Source organism: Hetaerina americana, unplaced genomic scaffold, assembly GCF_022747635.1.
Source record: "Hetaerina americana unplaced genomic scaffold, ioHetAmer1.1.p SCAF_3, whole genome shotgun sequence".
In the NCBI taxonomy this organism is placed as follows: Eukaryota; Metazoa; Arthropoda; class Insecta; order Odonata; family Calopterygidae; genus Hetaerina; species Hetaerina americana.
The window spans coordinates 91,683,072-91,695,653 of NW_027286874.1; the positions used below are offsets into that span (position 1 = coordinate 91,683,072).

Here is a 12,582-nt window from a genome sequence, read left to right on the forward strand (position 1 = left end):
TTGCTTTAAAATTACTAGTTAAATCATGTAAATATTGTCACTATTGAAGTCCAAATAATCATAATCGCGTTGATAATACCTTGAAGTTATGAGGCAGTTTCATCGGCCATTTTGTTTAGTGTGAATCGAGGGCTGTCTGCGTCAGAATTATTGCTCTTGGAAGCTGCGTATTGAGTGCTGCAGGGAGCTAAGATAGTTTTACTAATCAGAAATGGTTAAGACCGAGCAAGACGTAAGTTTTTTTCAATTTCCTAGTTCTCTTGACAGGTAAAAACACGCTCTCATTTAATTCTCTTCTTGTTCTAGAACCGAAATGGGAAATCGGAACCGGAGCAATTCCGGAAGCTATTCATCGGGGGTTTAGATTACCGAACCACAGATGAATCTCTGAAAAAGCATTTCTCTCAATGGGGTGAAATAGTAGATGTGGTTGTAATGAAAGACCCGAAAACCAAAAGGTAAAAACTTGTAAATATTGTCTCATTCAAGTACTCTGCACCCAAGCACTCTGTACCCTGCATTCAAGTGTTCTGCACCCATTCATTGAGACGAATGATCATAGCATCCCATGCGAATTCAAAGTATTGTGATCGCTTTTTGAAATGATCCAGAATTTCATTTCCGCTTTAACATTTCTTGGCATCTGTAGCAAAAGGTGGCAGGAAACCTCTTAGAAAGGTCGTAATGGTTAACATTGAAACTTAGTGTTGTATGTAGTTATATTGATAGTCGTGGATTGTAGTTGTGTATTGATAGATTTTCTATTATTTAAGATAGAATCTCCTTCGTTTACTTATGAAAAAGTTAAACAAGATAGTTTTTCGACTGATTCACCATCGTTGAATTAACGTAGTACAAAATTTTGAGAAGATTACAAATTCAATTCTACAAACCCTATTTCTCGCTCAGTCTTAAAGAGTCAACTTTCTTTCTGGTAATATAAAGAAAGTGCAGAATCAATGGAACAAAACAAGATTGATGCTCCCAGCCCTGATAGGTTTAGAGAAATTTAATTTGTGCATCCTGCTTTCTGTACTGGATTTAGGAATCGTGCCATGTTTGCTGATTTTCGGCCGCATGCTAAAAATGTTTTTCCTCAGTCCTCGTAGTTTAGTTATTTACTCAATTAGATGAAACAATGGAAGAATTCAGTTGAAATTCATCTGGCATACTTTTAATAGCTGCCTGATATTAAATGTAAACCGTCAAATCCTTGACTGAAATTTTCCTGATTTGAAAATAATTTGTCCAATGCGTTTATTTTTTTCCAAATAAATTATTTGAACGCTTCTCTATACGGCTGATCATATGCAAACAGTATTCATCTCTAAATTTCTTTGCATCGTTTAGGTTATTACTAGTAATATGTCTAATACTAATATTACTTGCATGTTACTAACATTTGCACACTATGCTATATCTGGGCTGATACAGCTACTCTTTTAAGGTGTTATTGCCATGATGTTGCAAGTAAATGTAGTTGATAATTGAGTAATTGTGTTAATGGTTAAATAGTCAATGAAAGCTATTGTAATGGCTGAGCATTTTTTTAGACCAGATTTATGGAGTTCATGCTGGTCAACGTAGGAACTGTCAGACAAGTCCTAGTGTTCCTTCATCTGAGTTCATGTAATGTATCCCATTTCTATATGCATGAATAGAGATACCATAGTCCAGAGACCTACCCTTGTGAACCACCATGCCCAGAACTAATATTGTTGACATAATGCCAGACCATTACTCAATAGGTATTAATAGTTCTGTTTGTTGAATATGCTGATGTTTCTGGGAGTGAAAAATATGTTTATTAGAAATTAAATGATATTCCATTTATAGGTCTAGAGGATTTGGATTCATAACTTACTGTCGTTCTCACATGGTTGATGATGCTCAAGCTGCAAGACCTCATCGTGTTGATGGGAGAGTAGTTGAACCCAAGAGAGCAGTGCCACGGCAGGTAAGTCATTATTATAAACTCAAAGGATTAAATTTTTCTCTTATCTTTAAATAGTGTTGGTATGATCCAATTTTTAAGATTATTTAATTCAGCCAAAACTAAAATATCAATGTCATTATCCATGACATTGATGAATATCAATGTATTCATTTGTTGAGTATTACTGCATAGGAATATATTATGGAAGCCTTAAGGTGATTAAATGCATTTTGTTAACACATTCAGGATATTGGTAAGCCAGAATCCGGAGCAACTGTTAAAAAGTTATTTGTAGGTGGATTAAAAGATGACATTTCTGAAAACGACTTGAAGGAATACTTCAAGGAGTTTGGTCATATTACTTCAGTAAGTATAGTCACAGAAAAAGAAACGGGGAAGAAAAGAGGCTTTGCCTTTGTTGAATTTGATGACTATGATCCAGTGGACAAAATTGTGTGTGAGTATTTTAATTTTTTATTGAGGTTTTTCCCTGATATGAATTTCCTATTTAGTGGATTTGATCATTTATAGTGCAACGGAGCCACTCAATTAATAATAGGAGGATTGATGTGAAGAAAGCATTGAGTAAGGCGGAAATGGCAGGCATGCGAAATTCCCCTGGATCACAAAATCAAGGGCCTGCATCGCCTAGAAGTGGGCCATGGGGTGGAAGAGGTGGTGGTGGTGATTGGAATGTTGGAGGTGGACATGGTCATGGCAATGGACATGGCTGGGGAGGTAATGACTTATCCTGTTGTAACTTTCCATTACTTTAGTCTATAGATAAACATGGTAAATTTACAATAACTAAATCCTAGGGAATACTTAAATGGTGTGCACGAACTGCTATGGTCAACCCAACGGTTAGTTTTATGATGAGGCTGAAGGTGAGTAAAATTCTTGTGTATGGGTATGAGGATGAGTTTCTCTCCATGTGGAACCATTTGTTTCCCAGCAAGGTTTGGTATAAGAAAACTCACACGTCATAAGTCTTGATTGTATAATAAGTAAAATTCATCTGTAGCATTTTTCAAGGATATCTCTCTTTCACAACAGGAATAAATGTAAAATAATTGACTTATTTTGATAATTCATTTGCAGGGTAGCCAGTGTCTGTCAATTAGCCTTGAATTTTGTATTTGACAGTAATTTGGCCATTCCATTTCCCCTCATTTATTTCATTCTACTATCACATGGTGGAGCATTAAAACAAAGTTCATAGACAAGGCTCTTCAAAATTTGTTCATTTTGTTCGAGTTTTTATTCCAATGTCAATGCACCACATTGGTTGTGTTAGGTGTCTACAATAAAACCACATGTTGAACAATTATTCCTTATAGTCTTTTAGTAGTGGTACCATTTCACAAATTTTCAATTTTTAAGAAGATGACAAAGCCGAAATTAACCATCCCATTTTCTATAATCATGCTACTCAAATTTTTAAAATATTGTGTTGAAGCTTCCTTTGGTTTAAAATACTACATTAGTAAGGTCACTAAAGAGTAGACCCCTCGGAAACCAAAACTGCTCTTTTTCTGTGATTTTGAGCATTTTTGCTCCTTTGCATTTGTTTCTAATTTTGCAATGCCTTTTTAAATTTTAGGCGATGGCCCTTGGGAAAGCCGGGGTGGTGACTGGAGCAATGAGAGTCCTTGGGGAAATGGTGGTGGTCGTCTAGGGAGTAAGTTCTTTTGTTATTTTAAATTTGCCTTTTAAAAGAAAAAAGATAATTTCTTAATTTTACCATCTCTAGGTGGGGGAAATTGGTGCAATGATGACTTTGGCAGTAATTACCGACAAGGTCATGGTGGTGGGCCACTTAGAGGTGGTCCTGTTGGTGTCCGTGCAGCCCCATATTCTGGGGGACCACGTGACTGGCGTGGGCCAGTGGGAAGACGTGGAGGGGAGCCTGGCCCATATCCACCAATTGGTGGGGGTGGTGGAGGTGGCTATGGAGGCGGCAGAAGGTTCTAAGGTAGAACCAGTATGAACTAACTTATTGTTCCTCTGAGGTATGTATAAAGAGTTTTGCTTCATGAAAGGTAATAACACTCCAAGACTTGTAGGAGTTTTTACACGTGGAAACTATTATAATTTGTAAACACAATTTGTCCATTTTCATGGGATTAGTTTGTGTTATATGGGGTAGTTATACCTAGTTAACATTTGCCAGTAGCCTCAATTAAAATTTGCTCTGCAGTGTTTACCAGTGTTCAATTACTACAAAAATTAAATGCCCTTGATAGCATTTTAATTTTTAATAGATTTGGACAAATATATAACGGATCCCCTCTGGTCAATTTTTAGCGTTAGGTGAAGTTTCAGTGCTGGGAGGAAAAGTCATTTTGGAAGTATTAGTACTGGAATAGTCCTCCCTGCATGGATTAGAATTACTAATTAATTCACATCAGAAATGCGAACAGCTGGTTATTATCGATATCATGTCATTGCCATTTTGGCAGAGATTTTGCAATTGTGTGAAATTATAGTGAATATGGTGCTGCTTTGCTAATTTACTAACCTTTTTTTGTACATTTTTGAACTTTAGGTACCTTTCAATTACTCAATATACAAGAGGGGTCAGGGTGGGCAGGTTAACAAGGAGGGCTAGTCTAACATCAGGATAGCCAGTGAGTGCTAGATACCATGGCGGCGGGCCTGAGACTGGGAGTAGGATCTACCATAGGTGTCTGCCTTAGGAATTGATGAAGATGGGGAGTGGTTAGCGTCTGTTAAAATGTGTAGGAGAATTTCCACAATTTCAACATGGTGCATGATATCTCGTGTGCTTGGACAAGTCATTGTTTTTCATATTCTAAGTTGTCAGTGACGGTAGGGTATTAAGTAGTTATTCTGATTATGAATTCCAAGAAATAATTGTAACAAATGTACACTGTTAGCTACCATGTACCACTATAGCCATACATTTCAAGGAAGTTTTGAAAGGAAATTTAAGTGATTTAACTTTTCCCTGATTTTCTGTATTTATTCAAATACCACATGCATCTAATTTAGCTACCCAAACTTAGTTCAATATACTGTTTGTAAATCATTAAAGGATGCATTTTCATTCTTTTAAACTTGCTGGTAATAACTTTTACTTTTAACAAAGAAAGAAATGCATATACTTGGGTTAGATTAGCAATATTTGTAAATTTTCCATGAAATAGAAGTTTTGAATATTAGTGTTAACTAAAATCATATGCATCTCACTTGTGTGTGTGTGTTTTGATGAGTCTGTGTAGTTTAAGCAATTTATTTTATCGTTCTATATTGCTTTATCAATTTTCATTAGTGCAAACTAGCAATCAATTGAGTGTGATTGGGGAGATATGTGAACAGATGGTAAAATATTAATCACCAGCAGTACCTAGAAACAGGTTGATGTTGTGATGTAAGAAGATTTATGCCAAAACATTCAAATAGTATTTTTGAGTTGATCAACAAGGTAATGTCTCCTGATGTTCAATGAGATGATTATCTAAAAGTTTTGGAATAAGGAAAATGTGGTATTTTAATACATACAATATTGAATTAGGCACAACTACATATTGAAAATGTGAATTATTGTTAGACTTGTTTTGTGATAAACTTTGATTTATCATTTTATACAATAACAGCTTCTCTTATTATCAATCACACTTATGCTGAACATGTAGATCTTACACTGTTGTGTTAATCAACCTTGAGGATGTATGTAAATTTGCATGGATACTTTGTTTTGCAAATTTTTAGTCTGAGCCATTATATAGTGGTAGCAATTTATACCAGATGTACGGACTGGGCCTTTCAATTCCAAATTCATTAATTTTCCCCAGTTAATTGTCACTATTGATAGTTAATATGCCCATCCAGGTTAGTGTCACACTATGTATACTGGAAGATATTGTAATCAAAATGTGGGTATTTGTCACCTTTTAATGGGTTGGAATTGGCTGATGGCCATATTAAAGTATGCTTTTTACGTTCCCTTTGAGGCTTGATATGTGTTTCATGTTGATATGGATATGTATTGTGAAATAACACAGTTACAACATTTGGACCAGCTTTGTAATTGCTTTAGGATAGATTCCATCAATGTAGGAAATAAAATAATTTTTATTTTCCAGCATAAATGTGTTTTAATGTCTGTTTTAATGTAAAATTCTATGAAGCAGTCAATTGATTTTATTCTTTAAATGAAACATGCGCGTCTAGTTTATACTTCTTGTGATGGGGTAATCACTTGAGGGTTTGATTTGAAGGAATGTGAAAGCCTGAATGTTCACCTTGCAGGTAAATGTGATTAGTTGATTTCAAGCAATGGTATGAGAATGTCAGTCAAGGGAATGTTGATGTTATTCAGTTTTTTAGTTTCTCTTTGTAGAGAGAACTGTTAGTGTTTTGTTTTATTGTAGGGAAAGAATTACTGTTTAAAATTTGTAAAATCATAGAGTAATTCAAATTTTTACCTTCAGTGTAAATTGAGGGCCAGGAAGTACTTTTTAATGTAATGGAATTCTGCTAAAAAGGTAGGTAACATTTTAGGTGATTCTAGTAGCAGTTTATGTCAGAAAATTTCTTAGACATTCCAATTTGTCCAAGTTATCATGGCACATTATTAATTTGAACAATCTTAGGTGAATAGATACTAAGAAAAAATGCTGCACATAGTAAAAATCAAATGCGAAATAGACACAGCTTAAATTAGTTTACTCTGGCACAGAATATTGTTGGAGTAATCTTCAAAGAATAAATGATTTGACTTTCCCTTATGTCGTATTTTGTGGGCAGATATCAGTCTTGGGAGAGAAATGCTGAGCAATTATAGTCAGCTCTAATTATTAGCAGTTCAAAAGCCCAAAATGTACGGAGGTAGCTGCAAAAAAGGTTGGGAAAATAGTCAAAAATGGGATGGAAGATGGCGTACCAAGACTTAATTAGTATTATTTTTTGAGAAAGGGCACAGGAATGTCTTCAAATTGCTTTATAACCAAGCCTTGAACATGAATAGGTGAAATTCATTTAAATACCGAAATCAATGGTATTGAAGTGGCGGAAAAAAATAGAACTTTGGTGACGTCAGTTGTTTTATGTCTTAGTACTCATTCAATATCAGCCTAAATTGAAAAAGTGCTGAATAATTCATGACCAATAAAGGCCCATATATTTTGTGAATGGGAGATTAAGTAGAAATATTTCATTCCAAGTTATTAGTCATAATGATGCCCCAAGCTGTAGTTTTCACTATGGTATTCATTGCTGCAATGAAAGAAAAGGAGCATTGAGTTTGTATTGACTACGAAACAAGTCATGCTATTTTATGAGTTCTGTACGGAGGAAATTTTGATCAAGGGATAATGAATTGTACAATATAGTTATCAGGGTTAAAAAAGCATGCCTTTTGTGTATAAAAAATGGGTAAATACTACTGATTTGTAACATTTTCAATTGTTTGATCATCTTCTTGTGGGAGTTGTTTATACTGCGAAGTACAATATGAAATTAATTGAAAATAAGAATATAAACCTAGGACTACTAAATCATGAAAACCATTTGATGGTTAAATGGTATGGTGCAACGGACAAGTTTAGGATTGACAATTTTATCCATCATTGAAGTAAATATTTTCATGCTAGAACATTCTTGTGGGACCCTCCATGATTAGGAGAAACTAGTTAAAAACTGGAAATCCATGAAAATAGTGTGTATACTAATGTTTCTATTGGGTCTTTTGTGATCATATCACCCTCATTACTGAGAGTGAACAGAATACTTTTGTGCCATTGGGATTTTCTTATGTACTGCCAAATGGGCGAATATTAGAAATGCCTCATTTGTCAATCTGCCTTAAAGGTTTGCATTTTAACTGGCCAGCCCGAGTGACATTTTGGGAACATCACTTTAGCAGCTTTGAGTATGAAATCCTTCCATCATTCAAATGACAATAATTGAATAAATCCCCTATCCCTTAATGACAACAGTGGTGAAAATGTTAAATGTCATATTGCCAGGTTTTTCTTGCGACGACTTCATTGGGTAGTTACAAACCTGATACTATTGCTCATTTCAGCCAATGCATGGAAATTCTTGGTTAAAAATACCAAAATTCTGGTACAGACAAGAGATATTGTAATCAGTAGTAGACATAACCATCCCTTATGCTAAAGTATTCTGAATGAACCAGAATATTTTTATGCAAAAATTTTGGCAAGCTTTGAGGCCATTGTCCAGTTTCAAAAAAGACTTGATTACAAGAATTAGGGTCTTTGCCTTGTTACACTATAGGGGGCTTATGTAGTCTTGCTAGTATTTTTACCACATTCTGAAATTCCCTGGAATCAAATTGTCCTACATATTAGAATCTCAGTCTTGATGGTGTATGGGAGTAAGTAATATTACTAATCTGTCTTGAGAGTAATGGAGAATCACTGTTGCATAGAGATTTTAGGTAGTTTAAATAAAATGAAACTCTAGTTTTGTTGAACTAGCGTAATAATTCTAGAACTTCATGATGGTTTTTAAAACTCTCTACCTTATGCTCAACACTATCATTCCTTCACTGATAGGTATTACACTAGTGTCTCTCTTTAAGAGAATTATTCAAGTAGAAAACACACTAGGCAAGGACAGTATTGCCCAATAAGAAAAAAATCAAATTAATCAAAGACCGTAAACTAAAGGGAGGAGAGATAGTGGCTTAGAGGAATAAATATTGATCCTTCTTGCATTGATAGACAAGAGAAAAGTCAAATACTCAATGCATGGAACATACAGTCTGTGGAAGAGATAGTGTGTGGTCTTGAGAGAGAAATATTTTTCAAATTTTGTGGAGGGAGTTGATATAGCTGATCAATATGCAAACATGTACTGTTTTATAAGGAAGACTAAAATGTTAACATGAATTATTTTCCTGGGGCTTGAGAGGTCTTCGTTGCAAATTCTTATATTTCGTGCGAAGTCCTGAAAAAGAAAATAATGAAAACCTGATATCACATTCGAAATTATTAGATAAGTGATTTCGTTGAAGAACTCCGAGGTGGTACTCAAACCTCTAGGGTTAGATTGTTGTTCACAAACCTGAAATTTTTTATGTAAAAAATAAAATAAGGCCATACGGAAAGAAAATATTTCATAAAGTCCTAATCATTTTTGTATCTTTGATGCATAATATATGTAAAAGTAAATAATTTTCTCCTTCCTTATCGGAACAATATTGTCATGACTTCATCATAGTTCACAAATCAAGAAAAAAATAATAATGGCTAAAGGAACAACTTCATGATAATGCACTTAGCAGGTACCTGTGAACCCTGCAAATAAATAATATAATCTATCAAGCTCCTAATGTTGAAAGAAAATATTGTTAACAATGGAAAGAAAGAAAATGATTGGGTCATTTCAGTCTTATTTGTTATTAGGAACCATTGAAACTATCAAATGATTAACTTGATTATTTAAAAAAAAATCTATTATCAACTGCTTGAACGTCTGCCTATTGATAGTGAATTTGAAAGTGACTCTAAGATGTTCATGGACTATGAAATGAGGCTTGTGTTATGCGATGATGATGCTGCCACTCTGATCACAAGAAGCTAATTTAACATTATAGGTACTATGATCAGGATTTACTTTATGGTTGACTGGAGCTGAAGCTTTGCATTAACAGTTGCCATCCTGTGTTACTTCTGTTTCGTGTCATCATGATATTTGTTAGGAAGTAAGTGAGATTAAATGTAAATGGTTATAAATTTTACTTACAAAAATCACTTATCTTGATCAAAACCCCCAAAATTTGAATGTTAAAATTAGAGTGATTGCTATGCAAGAGGCAGCAGAAATGGCAAGACATGCAATGCAAATTGATAAAGGTACAGGTAGAACCTCCTGTTTAGTTAAAACACTGCAGAGAATACTGGGAAGTACATATTAACATGTACAATAGGGTTAACCAGGTTGATGGTCATGAACCACGATTGATCTCATATGAAGGTGGAGGAAACAAGTTTATCCTCGGCCCTCTGTTATAGATCCCTCCTTAATACACATGTGTAATTAGAAAGGTTCTTGGAATGGAATAGAAATAAACAACTTACGTCAGTTTAACTTTTTATTTTTCAATGTAGTCTCCGTGTACACTAATGCACTTGGTCCAGCTATATTCCAATGTCTTGATCCCATCTCAAAAATTAGATTCATTCAGGCCGGCAAAATACCAGTCTACGTAATATGTTAGTTCTTTGTTTGAAGAGAATCTCCGTCCTCTGAGGAAAATTTCAAACCTGGGGAAGAGATGGAAATCTGATGAAGCCAAACCAGGCCAGTAATCGGGTGTGGCAACAATTCGTATCTTAGTTCGCATATTTTTTCCATGGCACTTGTGTGGAGGCATGTTGTATCTTGATTAAAGATGTCTTCCTTTCTTGCTAAACACAATCCTTTTTGTGTATCTTTTGCTGTAGTTGGTCCTGGAGGTTAGTGTAGTATTGCCCAGTAATTGTTTGACCAGTGGAAAGATAATCTATCAGCAGAATCCCTTTCGCATCCCAGGAAACTGATGCCATAACTTTCTGGCCGACCATATTGCCTTTGCTTTCTTTGGTGCAGGTGAATCAACTTGTTCCCACTGCTGTTTTGTCTCTGGGGTATTGAAGTGGACCCAAGTTTCATCTGTGGTCACAAACCAGTGCATAAAATCTTGTTGGTTGCTCTTAAAACAGGTCAAACATTGTTTGGAAATAACCAATCTGATGTGTGATCTTGCATTAAGATTCACGGCACTCATTGGGCAGATAATTTTCTCAAAACCAATTCCATTGCTAAAATATGATATACCTGTTCAGATAACATTCCTTCAGCTTCAGCGATTATCGCATTTTCAATCAGTGATGATCCAGGACAATTTTATGCACTTTTGTAATAATTTCTGTGATAGTTGCACATTTTGGGTGACCCCTAAGAGGATCATCATCTAAGCTGTCTTGACCAAAGTGAAACTTGTTTGTCCACTTGGCAACAGTTAGATGTGTAGGAGCAGTCTCCCGGAGTTTTCTGAAAGTCAGCATGAATTTTCTTTGCTTTCATACCTTTCGTTACATAATACTTAATCAATGCTCGAATCTCAATTTTTTCCATCTTCACAAATCAATTAATGGGAACAACAACAGAAAGGCATCGGCACCACAGATCTCTTCCCAAGGAACTGATGCATTTTGTGGTTACTCATAAAGGGGTACCCATTACTATGTGGGAAAGTTGTTGCGCTAGCGCTGACATTTGGTGGTGATTCTAAGAACCTTTCTAACTACCCTCTTAGAAAGCTATCAGATGCCCATCTGGAATTGCTCTTTTTTTCCACACTATTTGGAGTTGAAATGCGTTTGCAAGAGTTATTTTGTGGTGGAAAATGTAAATAATTCCTTATGATAATTTCTTAGAAGACAACCCTTGGTCTTCAATCAGTCATTAGCAAACTTACTATTCTCAGGAAAGATGTCACATCTTTGATTTTTAAGTCAGCTGAAGTCATTCTTAGTTATTAAAACAATAATGGAGCATCATGATTTGGAGGGCATTACCGCAGTCCCTGGGCAGATTGCTGTATAGAAGTTCATTTAATTTGACACATGTTTTTCCTTAATTCTGTTGTATAAAATTTGTGTGGCCCTCCAGTAATTCTTGCTTAAGAACTTAAAATATATCCTGATTACCTGCATAAATTACTATAATTCATTTTTGAAATCATGTAACCATGCAGATTAATGCATAATGAACTTATCGAGATTGCGTCTTTGGTGAACATGTACTTCCACTATTATAACTTAATTGCTTTATTGAATTTTTTGCCATTAGATAGCTCCTAATGTTATTTGTCCTAGAAGAAAATTGCTCCTAGTTCACACTCAACATTGTTGCTTAATCACTTGCAGTCTATCTTCGCCATTTAACTACGTCATCTGCTTGTAATTATGTTTCGTTCCATCGGATATTTGTTTCAACTACATAAATGAATTGTTTTTTCATAAGCTTTAACTTGACTGCACGGGCAAAATGAAGTATCCATCGGGCTTTTGGTAGTTGTGCTGTCATTCACAGATGTTTTGGGCAAGAATGTTTTTCTCAAGAATTATTTTTACATTTTCAATGATTGCAGGGATGTAAAAATTACAAAGAAAAAATTGCAGCCGAAGTATCATTTAAGAAAATAAAAAGATGTCCTCTTTTTAACCAATCTATTGGGAAGCATGCTCTTAAAGCTATATTGTTTTCTTCTAAGACTGTAAATGTCTCCCATTGGAAGAAGATAAGCAGGAGTGACGAAGTGGAAAAATTCTCCCTTATCAGTTTGATAATAGCTGGAGATAGTAAGTTAAGAACTGAAGCAGTCAGGTAGTATAGTGGATGCTATGTAAACTTGTTGTTCAGCCCATGATGTACCCAGAATGATGAGAATTGTCATGCATAGTATGGTTTTGTGCAGGGGCACACAGACTACCAAGTACAATATATGTTATGATGATGCAGTTAGTTGAAAAATATGCTGCAATATAAAGTTTTATAATGGGAAACAGTGCAAGAAGTCATTTCTTACATACCCTCGGGTAGGTGTCTATATTGCAGAGAATGCACATTCAGAAGTAATTTTATATTTTAAATTCAGATTGGTG

At 35.0% G+C, this 12,582-nt stretch overlaps 1 protein-coding gene across 1 annotated transcript; it reads left to right on the forward strand.

Annotated features, from left to right (window-relative positions):
- The first annotated feature begins 61 nt into the window (after positions 1-61).
- Positions 62-6,039, forward strand: LOC139690248 (heterogeneous nuclear ribonucleoprotein A1, A2/B1 homolog). The gene is made up of 8 exons (XM_071587587.1): positions 62-232; positions 307-458; positions 1,837-1,957; positions 2,183-2,393; positions 2,468-2,674; positions 3,540-3,617; positions 3,690-3,948; positions 4,485-6,039. The coding sequence occupies exons 1-7, from the start codon at positions 212-214 to the stop codon at positions 3,908-3,910; spliced, it is 1,011 nt and encodes a 336-aa protein (XP_071443688.1). The 5' UTR covers positions 62-211; the 3' UTR covers positions 3,911-3,948; positions 4,485-6,039.
- The last annotated feature ends 6,543 nt before the right edge of the window (positions 6,040-12,582 follow it).